Genomic DNA, 16,927 nt, shown 5'->3' on the forward strand with positions numbered 1-16,927 from the left:
GCCATCAGAGGCTAAGCACGGGGCTGCTCCGGGTTTATGTACAGAGGTTTACTACCACCTTATAAAAGAAGGATTTCCAGAAGGCAAATGGACCGATGTCTCAAAATAGAGTGTTTACATTAATGCTTGGCAAGCAAAGCCCTGCAAACATAGATGAATAGAGATAAGCTATAAAAACACCATGGACATTTACTTGCTGGAATAGGAGCTTGTAATCCAATTTCATGTCCTTCTGCCAAGTGTTACACACAGCATCTTTGTGTATGACGACTCTTGTCCTCGTCCCCCACCGCCCCTCGGCGAAGATTAGCCAAGAAGAAGCAGCAGCAATTCAGAACCAATGCTCCATTTAAAAAGCCATTGAAATGGGAAGTTACGATCTGGATGTATCGGAACCCACTGCCCTTCCATTTGTAGGAACATTAAAAGATCAGGAAAGGGCAATAAATACTGCCTGAGCAGCAGAGGGATGCTGGAGTAGCGGTGGAAAAACAAACCTTTGCACACCTTAATGGAGAGCAAGCAGATTCCCCTCCCTCCAAGGGCACAACGGAGCCCTGCTCATGGATTTACTGCTTCCCAACCAAGCCTGCCTGCCTGGTGCAACACAAAACACAAAGAGAAAAGCTCTTGTTGCAGTGCAACAACTGGAGCTTTGCTCCCCCAGGACAAGGGAGAAGGCAGAGCCACCAGGCACAGGGACCCCAGTGTCACACTGCCCCAGGGCAAGGTGTCCCTCAAGGCCAGGAAGAATAGTGGGAGCTCTGCCTGTGACTCATTTCAGTACAAACACAAGCTGGCCTTCATCTAGAGTCTCTCCTACTTGTGAAAACTGTTTTAATAGCCTCAATTACGCCAGGGTTTGGTGGCTTCAGCACCTGCAGCTGTATTTTTAAAGGTTCCATCCAATTTCATCTGATGCACAGGAAGAGTTCTTCTTCCATTTGATTTTTCTTTGACACAACATAGGAAAGATCCATAATTCAGTTAATCACTCATCATGTAAACAAAGAAACCTCTTGAGAACCAGAGAGCAACACGTACATGTATTTGCAATGCATAAGAGGATTTTTTTTAAATGGTAACAATGCAATCTATTCAGTGTGAAGAGTCTGTGAGGCCAATTAAATACTTTGGGCTCCATAATTATAATTGCAGTAATGAATGGCAAGGAGCATTACAGCCTGCACAATGCAGTTCCTATTCAGCTCAGCGATTCAGTTCTTGTCTGCTTTCAACTAACCTTTTGTGTCTCTTCCTATCAGATCTTGCAGATTACTTTCAAAGTAGAATAAAAATACCCCCAAATATTCCAAGTAATGTAATATATTAGGTATCCTTTGGTGATGCCTACGTGCAATCTACAGAAGGGATTAGGTGCCAAATGGCTAACATCTGGATTTAGTCATTTTGGCACTAATGAAAATCAGAGGGGCTCAGGCCACCAACTGATCACACTGGAAAACCCACCATAATTTATCTTTTGCTCACTAGGTTTTGGTTTCTCAATCGTTCCTAAGGTGCCCCTAACCTTGGTGCCTGCATTTTACTGCATTTGGTATCTTTTGCAAATGAACGACTTTCCACAAATCCCTTAAACCTTGAGTATTTCCAAAGACACCTCACGTGCAATAAACACCCTACAATGTTAGACCTGTCCCTCAGGCTTTGGCATTATGGTGACACAGACTGTGCAGGGAGCACAGGAGCTTTTCAGATGGTTCCAGCTCGGTGTGAAAGCTCAGCTTGCCCTGATGAAGGAGCTACCACTTCTCCAGCCACCCACAGCACACTGCTCCTCCGGCTCCAAGATTTACAGAGTGCTGACCCAAGGCCATAGACAACCTTCTCCTTTACACTCCAATAATTAGCAAAGTCAAATGTCTTGCTCATCAGTCTCATTTCAGGAGGCTCCCTGAGCGTGTTGGGCATCTGAGAGGAGAGACACCACGGCAGAGAGGCACAACAGTGCTGGAGGAGATATTCTAAATCTGTTTTCCTGTAGAATCACCTTCACCCAGCCACAACACACTGAGCAGGACTGCATCTTCCACACACTCCCAAACAGCCACGGATCTCCTCAGAGAGAACATTATGTTAGGCCCATGATAGGTTGGGCAATGTAGGGGTGTTTGGTATGTTAGTCATGTCTCCCCAGTGTTCTTCATTCCCTAAGCTGCTGAGCAGCTCATTTTCCCCGAAAGAGAAAAGGGTTAACGCCGGGCCAGAGCTGCACATGCACTGATTTCCCCATTTGTCTTGAGGAAATGAACACAAGAGATTTAAGCAAATCCAGCTTTCTGAATTCCAAACTCGCAAGGGAGCAAAGCAACATCCTTCACAGATTCACCGAGGGAGGGAAAAGTTAAATTTACTGATAGAGGGCCCAAAAAAGGCAGATCCCAATCTGGCTGAGTAAAAAAACTCCTCCCATCTACAACAAATGAGCCCTGGAGTACTGTGGCACTACAGCAATTTATTACAAAGCTGAGGAGACAACAAACCCCACCTCCTTCCTCAGGATTACAACCAGGATGCTCTTGGACTGTCACTGCTCATCAGTATCTGCTTTGAAGATCTGATCACCTTTGCCAACCAAAGCCCTGTGTGTCGGGGCAAACTAAAAGAGCTGCCTGGCCCTCTGACAGGACAGCTGCCTCCTTTTGTCACCACTACAGATCAATATTCCATGTGCAGAGCAGCCCAGGCTGGAACACCAAGCTCCTCCAGGCTGCTCTGCCACCTTGCACCTCCTCAGAGCCTCAAGAACAGCTTCTGAAAAACCATCCAAAACCACCACCTGCCTCCAGAACTTCAAGAAACTCAATTAGGCATCGCATCCACCTGCACAAACTTCCCCAAGACCAACATTTACACCTGCCTCTATCTCTCTTTGATATTTTCCAGAAAGAGGCTGATTAAAAGCAGCCTCCCCACGCCCACCTGGTTGAGGATGGCTCATCAAAGGCCACAAGGAGCTCTGCAAGATCACCAATTACTCAGCTTTCACACTCACGCCTCCTAACAAACACAGCTCAGGGAATTTGTCATTCAGAAAGGAACAAACCTCACCCGCAGCCCCACGCAGCGGACGGTTTGCTGGTAATTAATGGGGACCCATAAAAACTCCACAGCCCTGCCACAATCTGGCCCAGGAGCGGACACACGAGTTGACATTTCCTGTTGACTGAATTAGAGCGTCTTGTAATGAGGCTCACTTCAAAATCATTTTAAATCCATTTGCTCATGTCAACATCAATGTACTCGGCATTATCTACCAATTAGTAAACCGGATAGTATTCTTTAGATAATCTAAAATCTCAGTAAAATATTCAACGTGTCATTCATTTACACAAACTGCCCTATAAAAACAAATTACTGGAACCAGCTGTCACAAAGCAACAAGTGTCTAGGGGCAGAGCTGGTAAAGCTGGGGCGTTCCATCTCGCAGCCCAGGCTTTCCTTGTGTCAACACCGATGTCACATCTCCATCCCTGGCACAACTCGGCCCCGACACACACTGCCCCTGTCCCAGGGGAGCAGGAGGAGCCATTCCAAGGGTGACACCAGCAGGACAGCGCAGATGACCCTGTCCTGGAGCACAGGAGGACATCCCACTGTCCCAGAGCTGGAAAGAGGCTGCCCCTCCAGGAGGACTCCAGCTCCAGGCAGCCAGAGGAGGAGAGGCTGGTGCCCCGAGGCACCTCCCCAGGAGTCCCACAGGGGGCATTTTGTCTCACCAGCCTCCCCAGGATCGTCCCGGCCTGGCAGATGAAGCAGTGGGAAGGTACTTTCCACCAGACCAGGTTGGCAGGCATCTTGAGCACTCTCTGCTTCCCAGCCAAAGCCGGGTAGCAGTGCCAGGGCTGGAGCTCCGGTGGGGCACACTGCCAGCCCTGCACCAGCCTGGCCAAGGACAGCTCCAGCAGGATTCCCAGCCCACAGAGCCCAGGGCCACCAAGCCCCAGTGCTGGGCAACCCATGGGTTCAGCAGGGCCACCATCACCCAGGCAGGGCATCAGCCACCAGAGCCACCCTCGCCCTCAGCAGGGCCACCAAGCACTGAGAAAAGGAGGATTCTGCAGGAGGATTCTGCCTGTCTCTTTGCAAAGCCACAGCAAAACCTTTTCACTTTTTTTTTTTCACTCACAAGAAGGTGAAAAAAAAACCCACCAAAAAAACACCACCTTGTTTCTTTCCCCAAGTTCAGCAAGAGAAGGCAGGGTGGCTGGGAGGGGGGGGCCGGGAGGGGGGTTGTTTTTTTAATCTCTGGAGCGTGGCAGAGCACTAAATCCTGTATTATGCTCTGAAGAGCATCAGGCTGGGGCTTCATTTTGGTCTCAGATCAGACTCCTGAAGCAATGAATCTCCCGTCATGGAGGCCGTTACCAGCACAGCTTTCCGTCATTCTGGATTGCTTTATCCCTGATTATCAAACTTATCTCCTGCCTTCCCTCGGATGCCAGAGGCTCAGCAGACCTACAGGCTGTTCAAATATTCATCAACCAGAGAAGCTCAGGAGCTGCTCCAGCAGGACACAGTGTACCCTGCAAGCCACCCTTCCCACTCTTTCCAGCTTTACCACTCCTCAGTACAGTTTGCCCCTTGGCTAACCCTTTCGACACAATCCTCCAGTTACAGTACTTTGAAAGCCTGAAGATCCCTTAAGAATCCCACCCCTGGATTTACCAGCACCACCCTGAAGAGGACATGATGCTGGAGCAGCAGCCCCATCCATCCCATCAGCACAAGCACCAGGCACTGGTGAAGAAGCTGCCAGGAAAGAGGACTGACTTTCCAGGAAGGAATCTCACGACATGGGTCGTGCCTCCAGAAGTCTTTGCCTTGGATTGGGGGCGATTAAGCAGCCACCACAATCTGCCACAGCAAATTAAGGCTCTGACAGCCCAAGAGTTCTGTAGTTACCAGAGGAGGGACACAGACAGGGGGCTGGAAATGAATCACAGGAGACAGGGAGAAAGCCAACCTTTCAGATCATATTAAAATCCTGCAATCCATTAGGATCTCAAATTACGCTATGCAAATTTTGGTAATTTAAAGGCATTTATAAAATTTGAGTTAAAATAGTCCATGAATATTGAAAAAAGCTTAAGTGCTAAGTTAAATGACAATTTTCAAAACACACTAAGGAAATCTGATGGTAACAAACCAGTCCCATGAAATACCGTATCTATCATCAACTTTTTAATTACCAATTGATCAACATGTAGACAGTGTAATAGCTTTCAGCTTTTAATTACTGAACTATCAAAATTCCAACCAAAAAAGGAACCTCCAGAGATGAAACTGTAATGCTTGATTATTCACTGCTACATAATGAATGATTTGTTTTTAAACAAGATGTCAAGTTCCTCATGTAATCCATCTGTATGTGTGACTCTGCAAAGCTTACACTGCCCATACTAAGTACTTGGGGTTCCTGTTCTTCTTCCTCTCCTGACCCCACAAGCAATAGGATTTTTTGGGGGGTTTTCCCCCCTTAGGACAAAACAGTCCCAAACTGAGGGGCTGAAAGGCAAAGCACTGCCAAACTGTGATGGAAGTCAGACAAGTCCTTCCAGCTCCCAGAGCAGGGAGGGGATCTGCCTGGAAGGGGACAGATATCCCTTCTCTCTCCTCCCAGGGAAGCAGCTCCAAACCTAGAGAGGCAGACAGCAGTGGGTGTGAAGTGCTGCTCCTCACATCACATGCACGATGCTGTCAAGAAAAACCCAAGCTGCAAGAACTGGGACGCAGCTCCCAGGTTTCCCTGACGTAGCCTAAGCTGCAGTGAGATAGACACAATTTAAGTGTCAGGATGAGACAGAAAAGCACTTTGGGGTGGGGAGAGGATGTTGATCCATGCCCTAAATTCTGCATCCAGTGCAGGATAAGCTGGAATCCAGTCCCTGCTCCCTGTGCAGAACCAGTCACATACATACTCCCCCTCCACGCACACCACCCACCCACTTCTCCTTCCCTGTGGGTTTTTTAATGTTATAACCATTACCACCTTAGATTACCTCAAAACCTCAAATCACCTCTACATATTTTCCTTTCCGTTGGTCAAATGCAGAGAACCAAAGATTTTCAGCAATGTGAAGACACAAGTGCCCATCACAACCCACAGCCCCTGGAGAGCAGCTGCCCAAATCCAGGCTTTTTGCATCCGGAGAGATTTCCCAGAAACAGTTGGTTGCAAACTCAAGGGAGTCAGGTAGCCATAAAAGCATTCTGGAAGCAATGCTATCAAACAGCAGTGGCCCAAACAGAGCATATTAGGCAATTAAAAAAAAAAAAGACTAGCAAAAATGCATGTTCCCTCAGCCCCAGTAGCAGTGATTGACACTGTTCATCCCAACCCTCGTGTACAACCTTACAGCTGTTTCCTATGTGCATCATTCCCAGAACAGTTATCCCACGTCGTGGCATCTGTTCCCACATACACAAAAAGGAAAGAACAACATTTTGATTTTCCCTCATTACAGCCTTGGAGCTCCAGTGGGTGCCAGCCAATGCTTCCTCAATAACTTCTCCTGCTCCAGACACACCGAGGGTTTGATTCCTGCCCGGGAAGCAGCAGCTCGGTTCCCACACTTCCCCCAGGGAGCTGCAAGCACACAGAGCTTGTGCAGAGTCTCACATAAGAAATTCAGTAATCAGTCCAGTGGCTGTAAGCACTTATGACAACAATATCTATCAACACTTTCCATATTGACAACTAAATCATGTAAATACAAGGCGGCTCTCCTCTACATGCTGATAATCCGGCCAAATGGAGGCTGAGAAAAGCCACTCCAGGAGGAGCCTGAACACACAGAATCACACCCGGTGAGAAGCAAACACCAAGAGCACTCCACAGCTGCTGAAGGCAGCGAGGAACCGGGGCTGCCCAGCCCCACACAGCAGCCTCTGAGAGCTGGGCTTCTCCTCCACAGGATCCCTGGTTTCCAGAAAAACGGGGACAAGTTGCTTCAATGCCTGCCCAGAGCTCTACACTCTCTGCCTGCCTTTTATTTCCTCATAAAGCCGAGGAAGCAATTTAAAATGAAAAGGTACCAATTGCTGAGGTGCGTTTCTCTCCCCTCGGATTTAAGAGTTTATTATTCTTATTGAGCTGGTAGAAACTACTCTTTAGCTGGTTCCTTCACATGCAATTTCTAGAGAGGTTTAGACAACCAAATTTCCTAGACTTTTACAAATCAGATGAGCAAGGAAAGTTATTCTGTGATCAATTTGGTTTTTTTGCAGCAACAAACCAAGTTATCAAAACTTCCAGGTTATTTTGGATTCTACCTTTCATGGGTAAACACTTTCTCCTCCTGCTACAACAACATCTCATTTACAGTCAAGAAAAGCTGCCTTTCGCAGGGCTTTCCCTGTGGGTTTGGTGACAGCTTGCAGCACAAGGGTTATTTGGGCAGAAGTGGGGAACAATCCCCACCAGTTTCCCCCAACACTCCCTCACCTGCACACCCACCAACAGCCCCGTTAATTCCAGCATTAAAACCTTCCATCCCTGCGAGCAGGGAAACCTGCTCCATCAGCCAGTCCAGAGGCTCTGCCCAGAAAAAAAGGCAGATGACCAGGCTTAAAACAGTTTACTAATCCTGATTTATTTACTGCAAGATAATTGAAGTTACTCTCTGCTTTAGGACAGGATTTATGGGTAGCAACAGGGAGAGGATGGATCATTGGAGAGGAGACACTGAAATAGAGCCAAAGGGGAGCTCTCACTAAGGACAACCTCCTCCATCTCAGACAGGACCTGCCCCAAAAAGGAACCCCAACCAAGACAGCTGTGTCTGACACTCTGCACCCCACATGCATTGTGCTGTGTTAACACACTTCAAAAATTGGGATCCAAATTACAAAAGAGAACCTGGAGGAGAGAGCCAGCACATAGTCACGCATCTGAAATTCTCCCGGAGTGATTTAAAAGCTACAGCTTTGGTTTTGCTGTAAATCCTCTGTTTACAAGGTGCTCTCTATTCCGATAGAGCAAGAAATTATTTGCCTCCATGTATTCCCTTCTTGTCTACAAGTTTCTCCTCCTTTCCCTGAAGATGTCCAAAGGGAATGGTGTTAATCCCATATCTATCCTGCTTTAATCTTTGCTCTTACTGAGGAAAGATGTGACTGCGCCTCACAAGCTGCAGAAGCAATACCTGGCAGCTACAGACTCAGGGTGAGTTGACTGAAGATCATATGAATGATTAAGAGTGTGAGACCTTTAAACTGAAGGAGAAGCTGCTCGTGTGGACAGAGCCCAACCACCTCAGTGAGGGAGTCACTGTTTGCAGCTGCTGTCAAGCCAACCCTGGTCATCCCTGACACCATGTGAGTGCTCCCTGCATCAAGAGGGGCTTGGGCTGTGCTTCCTTGCTGCCACAGCCCCCCGGAGAGCAGACTTGCTCCCGACGCAGCCGAGCCGCCCTCTGCGAGCTCCGTTTGACAAAGCTGTCACTAGCTTGGTGACAAGCATTCAGGGCTTTGATGTTTGTCAACACAAGGCAGCCACGTCAGGCTGTCACTGGGAAGCGATAAGGGGAACAGCATCGCTGGGGATCTCCGTGCCCGGCCATCCAGCAGGATGATCCCCGAGCAAGGCAGGAGAAGGGACCCGGGCACGGAAGCTTTTCAAGGGCTGCTGATGCCTAAACAAGACAGCATCCTCTCTGCTGTAAGGAGACCTCACAGCAGCTAAAAACCAGCAGCTGGTTTTGTACAGATGGGGGAGAGCAGGGGGGCAGCTCTAGAGATCTGTACGGCTCCTGCTGAAGCCTCCTAACATTATAACCTATGTCATCACTGTGCAGTGGGGATGAAGGTATCAATGAGGGGAGTAACAAATAGCTCCATGGGGTTTGGAGCAACCTGGTCTAGTGGGAGGAGTCCCCATGGCAGGGGGTGGAATTAGATGAGTTTAAGTTGCCTCCCAACCCAAACCATTCAACAATTTGTTGTTTTGAAGCAAAATAGCTTAGAACCTGAACCCCAAATCAACTGATCTACAGCACCAGCTCCTGTGGCTCTTTTAGGTCTCCATTACAACAAACCCAGTCAGAACCAGCTGAGTAACCCCCCAGACCCACTGCACAGAGAAACTCTCAGGCTGCACAATGAAGTTTTCTTTCCATCCCCATTTTAGCACAGCCCTACCCTCCTGTCACCCCACAGCCCAACGCCAGGAATCTGTCCGGGTGCTCTGCGAGGGAAGCTGCCAGGCAGCCTCATTGCAAAACAGAACAGCAGCAACAAGCAGTTCCTCATGCTTGATCCGATTACTCTGATCTCTCTCTTGATGCTGCAGACTCCGATGTGTATTTCTATCACTGCATGGGGGGAGCAGGGGAACATCACTTTGGTGCTTAAGATTTCTTTCTTCCCTGTCACACCTCTGAGAAGGGATATAGACTGCAGAGCACTGTGAAAAAGTGGCTGAGGGCTCTGGGCTACACCCATCCATTTCCAGCATCTTCTGGGTGGGGATGTCACACAGCCTGGTGGCACCAAGAGCCCTGTCCAGCCACTGCTTGCCAAGCCCCTGTTCAGTCTCATGCAGTCCATGAAAAGTTCATATCTACAAATAGCATCACTGCTCTACCAAAAAGCTGTGCTCCTGCATCAAATGCTGAGATATTTAAGTCCCAAGCTCACAGGAGCTGTCACATTTCAGATTAGCCCTGGAGTGCCCTCTTTGTGAGTAAGGGACCACTGCCAGAGCCCACCCAGAGAAGATCAACTCATGAGACTTAGCGATGGCTTGGGGAATACAATGACATTTCCATTCTGGAAGCAGACCTTTGAAGAGATTATAAATCAGACTCAAGCGCTTGCTCACACTGCTAAAAAAGGGCACAACAAGATCAAAGAGGTTCATTCCCAGCCGTAACCTGAACCCAGGGCTTGATATACCCACCACTTGTCACTCCTAAGTAGAACTTAGGAGGCACCGGCAGCCCTGCAGGCATCCTGGGCTCCAACAGCTACAATCACATCTCCCCTGCTCTGGCAGGTAGAGATCAGCATCCTCCTGGCTTCCCTTGCTCAGCCAGAAAATGCACTGCAAACACCATGGCTCTGCCATCCCACTGCAGAGTGGAGGCAGGGATGTGCCTGCTTCGGGCAATCTTCACAGCTGGCCTTGGCAGGGAAAGCAAACCTCTAACACAACCATTTTCCACTGCCAGACACACACCTGGCTTTTTAAAAGTGTTCTTCATCACTTTGAGCCTTTATACCCACATCTTAATGGGGTTTTATACCCGCATCTTAATGGGGTTTCAAGTCCTGCAATAGCTTTGCCCTGAGAATTCAGTAAGGTCACAATGATTTTAAATACTCCAGTTTTGAAACCACAGAAGAACACAATCAATTAAAACCAAACCACAGGGTAAAAATAGTACAGTGGCCCAACCCTACAAAGGGACATCATTGATTTAAAATAACTGGGCGTGCAGGCCAATGAAAGTTTCTGGCACGACCTAGTTAAGTGTTTTAAATACAACACGAAAGCCACAGACAGCGGGCAAGCACATAGGAGGAGCTCAACTCCAACCAGGAGAACCATTGCTGCTCCTCCTGTATTTTTATCACCCACTAGAATATATTTGGCACAGGTGAACAGGACTGACCTCAAAATCACATTTCCCAGAGTCTCATACAGCCCCCGCAGTGCTCCCCAGCATCTACCTCATTGCCATACACCAACTTATGGTGAGAACCCAATGTGCAACAAGAAAAAGCAACAAGTTCAACAAGGAACGAGCACACAAGGAGGAAGAAAAACTGTAATTGTGGCAAAAAAGGCTGAGAAAAAACCAGGCTGGTACTAGTCACATGCAGGCAAGGTCAGAGGAGCCATTCTGCCCCCATGGGACTTGCAGGACTTGCAGCTGGGGCTCTCTCTGCACTTCCAAATTAAAAACTGGAATATCTAAATTCAGCCTATGGTTCAACCACAAACACCAGCTTGTCTCAGGGCAACGTGGACCAGCTACCACACACTGACACGTGCCCCAGCCAACCATCTCCTTTGCCTTACAATTGCCAAAGTTTTGATTGAAGCCTCGTGGCACTTCCCTTCAAAAAATGCCTGCCACACATGCAAAAAACATCTCCCTTTTCACCAGCACGCTCCCCTGGATGCCAAACACACCAGAGCCTCCAAGCCAGTGCTGGACGACCTTCAAAGTGATCTGTGGTGGAGCTCCTCACCAACCACAACAGCAGCTGCTAGCTGCAGCCTGCAATTACATCTCCAGGAAAACAACTGATTTATGAAACTTAAACAACTACATACCACTCGTAATTACAACATTCCACCCCGGGTCTCTCCTTCATTGCAGGCTTCCAAACAGAGTCTCTCTACTTAGTTGGGGTGAGTTTGCCCCACCAGAGAGCAGCACTTGATATTCCCCAGGGAAACAAACACTTTTTTTTTTTTTTGGTAATTTAATTTAATTCCCCCCCGCCCCCGATGTAACATCCAATTTTTCAGAAGAGATAGAGACTGCACATTCTGGTTTGCTGAGGCTCTTAAACCACTGCATAAGTATTCACTGTATTTACTGCCTGGCCACAATCCAGCTGTGGGCACACTGCAGCCTGGCAGCCCGCGCTGTGCTCGCAGCCCCCGCTCTGCCCCAACCCCTGCACGTCCCTGAGCCACAGGAGGCAACCTGTTGGACACGGGGAGCCCCTGCATTCCCAACAAGAGCACTGCCACGTGCTTGCAAAAAGAAAAAAAAAAAAAAAAAAAAGAGAAGAGACACAGGTTGTCAAAACCTCTTTTACAAGTATAGCAATAACCTCTAGAGAAACGCATGTTTAACGGAACCGTCCAGAAAAATCCGTCTATGTGCAGTACCAGGAAGGGCTTTTTTTTTGAGCAAATGCATTCCAAGGAACATTTAAATGGTTGGAATATCCTGGCTGGAATAAACATGGTATTCCGGATGGCCTCGAGCAGACGGAGGGTTGAAGAGCTGACCCATTTTCAGTCTGGCCATAGGGCAGAGCCCCAGGTCCACGTGCTGTCGCCCCACCAACGTGGCTGTAGTCCTGGCAGGGCCGGGGGAAGGCATGCCAAAGCCACCCGGGGTTACTGACTCAGAGCTGTGTGGTTGCTTGCCTGCTGTATTTACACACCCAGGAAAGACAGCACAAGACAAACAAAGAAAACAGCAACGCAGCATCAGCAAACCCGTCACTGGTAAGACAGGGGCTCCGCACTCCCGTCTCTCCAGCCGCAGCAACCACCGGTGACCAGGACCAGCCAGCACCATGGTGTCCACCCAGCTTAAGGTGCCACAACCACCCCTTCTGCCACGCAGGTCCTCTGTGGGGCAGAGCTGTCTCCTCCTTTGCCCACTGTCTGGAGTCCCGGGAGCCTCCTTGGCAGTGGTTTCCAAGACAGATTGTCATGCTTATAAACCGGTGTTCAACTCCTACACACAAGACAAATGAGCCCAAGCTGCAGCCCAGATGGACTGCCTTATTTACCAGACCCTTCCTTGCAACATTCCCCCGGCATTTGCATCCAGTGCAGAACACAACCCTGTGCTTCCCAGCGCCAGAGCTCGGCCAAGCCCCAGCGAAGCCGCTCCTGATCAGAAGACTTCTGCTCACGTACAAAAGCTCCTCACAAAAACTCCCTCTGTGTTTACAAAGGAGCCCAGCTCAGCACAGCCTCCATGGGTCCCTTCTGGCATCCGAGGCTTGTTTGCTGCCGGGGGACAGGGAGACTGCAGCTGCCACCACTTCATGTCCATCTCATCACACCTCTGCACCGCTGCCACCTCGCAGCCCGGTGCCGGCGCCGTCTCCGAGCGGCTCCCACGGCTTCAGCTGAAAAGTTATTCTGTCTCAACACCGTGCAACGCTGCTCCGTGAAACAGATGCTGCACTCCACCCCGGTGCTGGCTGCCGCTCAGCATTAGCCAAAATCATTCCTCAACTCTCTCCCGACTTCACGGGGGTGTTATGAAGTTTAATTAACTGTAAAGCAGCGAGAGCAGATGAAACAAGGTGCCACAGGAACGCACAGCTCCATCTCAAGTTACGGGCTGAGTTTAGTGCTGCCTATGGCTCTTCCCATCACCACCGCTTCCAGCCAGCAGCCAAGACATCCCGACACACTCCAGAGCCCGCTCCGGATCATGGGATGGCACCACAGCACTGGCACTGCTGTGCCTCGGGTGGACACAGTACAGGAGACACAGCGACAGCACTCGCAGCCACCACCGGCGTCACTGCCACAGCACTGCTCTGCTCTCCCAAGCCTACCCAAGCTAATAAATCAATAGCTTCAAAAGGGTGGGGGCAAGGAAAAAAAAAAAAAACCACATTAAAAATCTTAGTTCTTCAGCCTTAAGGAAATATTGTCTAAAAGGCACTAAAGGAGGAGATATAGGATTTTATCCCGCAATTCATGACCTGTGAGACAGTCGTCTTCCACTGCTGGCATCACAATCCCAGTTCCTGATGTGTGGTGCTTGTCCCCACTGCAAACCCCAACTGCACAGGTCAGGCACAAGCACCAGAGTTCAGCATCCAGCCCTGCTTTTGTTCCCCTTCAGCTGCCTCACTCTCCTGCCTAGCCTGGCTGTGCACATTAGCTGGGTGATGATTAACAGGCTCACCCTGCCAGAGCATCGCACCAGCCTTCAGCTAAAAACAGCTCTTACAGAAGAAAAAAAAAAAAAAAAAAAAAGATCGGAAAGGCGAGGCGAGGCACTAAGAGTCGAAACAAAGGGTGAAGGCAGCTATCCTGCAACGGGGCTTTTATTTTTAATTCAGGCATCCTTAGACGATGGGGTCTCCAGGGCAGAGCGCTGGGAGATCCACCATGCACCGAGCTACACCCGACATAAATCCCACATAAAAAGCACCTTGCAACAGCATATCAGGCAAACTAGAGGGAGAAGGAATTGACTACAAAAACATCTGGGTGTCTGCTTCATGGTGCAGAGCAGCCAGACCCAGGGAGACGAGCGTTTCCCCGGCGTGCTACGAGCGGAGCCGACACCGACTGCGGGTGGCTATCGAGCAGACAAATTTGGAGAAGAGAGTCACCCTTCAGGGCTCCCCAAAGCCACCGTTAGGAAACAGAGCTGCTGCCATTAGCAGAGCCGAAGCCCCCGTCCGTGTTGCAGGGACAGAAGGCTCTCATGGGGAGAGAATGAGCTGGAAATGGGGCTCCTCCTCATCCCCCACCGCCATCCTACCGAAAAGGGGAACGGGGGAAGACCGGGAAAAGCGTGTACAACACGCCCGTGAATAAAGCTCTTTGTTCAGCCGAGCTGCCCACTCCTTTATCCCCCCCCTTTTCCTATTAGCTAAATTCAACAGAGCGCTCAATGGCCCCCTTGTTCTCCCCAAAACGTCCCGGGCAAATAATGCTCGCTCCTCTGGGCGCACCAGCCAGTAAATGAAGCCTTGTGCCTCTCCGGTGACACACTGTAAATATAAAGTGGCATTAAGGAGGAATATTTTATCAAAGCCGTCAGCCACAAGTGCAAGTCCCTCCTGCGGCTCCTCGGCTCAGTGCAGGAGCGCTGGCAACCCGGCATCGAGCCCCCCGGTCCCCCGGGCGTCGGCACCCGCCGCACCCCTGACACACCGCATGGGGGGGGAGCTCGGGGAGCCCCCGATAGCCGCCTCCCCTTAACCCCTGCCTCCTCCGAAGCCGCCGAGCTGGGCGATCGCCTCCGAAGGCGGGAAGGGCGATTTCGGGAAGGCCCCCGCGGACCACCGGGGGCTGGAGGGAAGCGCCTGGCAAGTTGCACTTGCATTGCAACAGGTTCCCGCGGGCAGCGCTGCAGCAACCCCCGCTGCAGCATCCCCCCTCCGTGCAGCATCTCCCCCCGGCGCATCATCGCCCCCGGTGCAGCATCCCACCCCACGGGTCTGCATCCCCTCCCGATGCAGCATCACCGCCGCACCGGTTCAGCCGACGAAAACACCAGAGCGGGGAGCGGGAGAAGAGAAAGGGGGGGGGGTAAAGGAGGATGGGGGGAGAGAGGGGGGCGCGCACAGCAATTACTTTTTAATTGGGAGGCCGCCTGATGAGCCCACGGGCAGCGGGGAGAAGCTGCTTCCATGGCAACCGGCACCGGCTGCCCGCGCCGCCCCGACACGCGCGGCTGAGCCCGCCGCTCCCCGCCACCGGGGGTCCCTTCCCGCCACTCCACTCCGCTCCGCACCGCCCCCCGGGACGGCCCGCCGACCGGCACCGACTGGGGGCTGCTGATGGGAGGAGAAGGGAAGGCGGGTGGGTACAACCTGCGCGCCCCGACCTCCGCCGTACCCGCCCGGGGTGCGTGTGTGTGTGTGTGTGCGAAGGGTGCTCCCCCCGCCGCACCCCGCAGAGCCCCCTACCCCCCCGCAGGCCCCGGGGCGCCCTCCGGAGGGAGGGGTGCGGCCGCCTCCTACCTCTGGGGATGATGGCGGCGGCGGAGAGGAGCAGCAGGAGGAGCGGGAGGATGCGGGGGGGTCCGGCGGGGCGGCGGGGCTGGGGGTGACCCGCCATCTCGGGCACCTGCTCGCTCTGCCCGGCGCCGCCGCACCTCGCCGCCGCGCGCCAAGATAATGAGATACGCGCGTCACCGCGCCGGGGGGGCGGGGACACGATTAGACCACGCCCCCTTCCCGCAAGCCCCGCCTCCTCGCTCGCCAGGGGCCGGGGGCAAAGTGCCGAGCGCGGCGAGGGGCGCACGGGGGGACTGCGGGGGGCGGAGGGGCCCAGCCCACGGTTTTTGGGGCAGAAAAGCGCCATTTCAGGCGCGCCGACCCCACCCACCGACCGCGGGAGGGAGTCCAGGTCGCCCGCATCCGAAGCGCGGGCTGCAGCCAAAAAAATAACCACAAAACCGCCCTTTCAAGCGCCACCTTCTCCACAGTCACCTATCGCGACTCCTGGCGACAGGCGGGGAGGCTGCGGGAATCAACTCCGCGCCTTTCCCACGCCAGCATCCTCCCTCACCAGGTTCCGTCACTGCTCCCGCATACCCCTTCTCCCAGCATCCCCTCTCCCGGATACCCCTCTCTCCCAGCATCCCGGGCACTCCCATCCCCTGGTTCTGAGCCTTCCCCGGCCCCGGGAGGGCGCCGGGAACGATGGAGTCTCATTAAGCCCAGCCCGGCAAAAATCCACCTTCTGTGCTGATTCCTATCCATGCAACGGGGCTGACAGCCTTTAAATGGAGTAAATTAAGCAGAAAGCAGCATTGCCCCCCCCGCCCACCTCCCACTGCTAAGCGCTGTTTCCTAAATGGGACTTGGCCAGGCAGCCACAGCCGGGGGGGTCACGGGGAACGGGTCCGGGTCCGGGTCTCCCCCCTCCCACCCAGCACGCCAGAAATACCAAGCCCTGTGTACAAGGCCCTGGAAAGGCAGAGAGTGTCAAGCGTTTCCAACGTTATTAATTAGGTTATTCCGAGCAACCCGAGGCAGGTGAGTTGTCACTTTAACTTTATCATCCTGGCTCCTGCCAAGCCTCAGGTGCAAATCGCTCCGGGCAAGTGTTGAGTCACTCACCGGCTTGCGAAACTTGGGCTGCTTTTCCTCCACGTGGGCCATGGCTGCAGAGTTTTTGGGCCACCATAACCCTGTCACTAAGCCAGATTTATCCCCCGGTTGACAAGGGAGCATTTGTCTCTGCCTGTGACGCCAAATTCCCTTCTCTCCAGGACGTGAGTGGCTCTGCTGAGAAGCTCCTGGGTGTCATTAGGCACCAGCTATCACCCAGCTATCCCGTTTGTCTATTTTTAATTACACGGTTTAGACCCTTCTGCACAGCCTCGTACATTATGACCCACTGTGGCTCAAGCATCAAATTGAAAGACAACCCGTATTAACTAAAAAGGTTTATCATAATTTAAGTATTCATAGGGTGCAGGACAATAAGTAGTAGGAAATACAA

At 51.6% G+C, this 16,927-nt stretch overlaps 2 protein-coding genes across 9 annotated transcripts in view; one reads left to right on the forward strand and one right to left on the reverse strand.

Annotated features, from left to right (window-relative positions):
• Window positions 1-15,596, reverse strand: part of CADM1 (cell adhesion molecule 1) — a 119,352-nt gene extending 103,756 nt beyond the window's left edge. For 5 of the 8 annotated variants that reach the window (XM_071769088.1, XM_071769087.1, XM_071769085.1 and 2 more), the window contains exon 1: window positions 15,439-15,595. In XM_071769088.1, coding sequence (XP_071625189.1) covers window positions 15,439-15,535 — 97 coding nt within the window. In that variant the 5' untranslated portion in view covers window positions 15,536-15,595. Of the gene's footprint in view, window positions 1-15,438 lie in introns of all 8 variants that reach the window. The other 3 variants (XM_071769086.1, XM_071769080.1, XM_071769081.1) reach the window with 2 other exon arrangements.
• Window positions 14,693-16,927, forward strand: part of PAFAH1B2 (platelet activating factor acetylhydrolase 1b catalytic subunit 2) — a 248,265-nt gene continuing 246,030 nt past the window's right edge. Inside the window, exon 1 of the mRNA XM_071769102.1 lies at window positions 14,693-14,697. The gene's annotated coding sequence lies outside the window, so the exon portion shown is untranslated. The remainder of the gene's footprint in view (window positions 14,698-16,927) is intronic.

This window comes from Heliangelus exortis, chromosome 26, assembly GCF_036169615.1.
Source record: "Heliangelus exortis chromosome 26, bHelExo1.hap1, whole genome shotgun sequence".
Taxonomy (NCBI): domain Eukaryota; kingdom Metazoa; phylum Chordata; class Aves; order Apodiformes; family Trochilidae; genus Heliangelus; species Heliangelus exortis.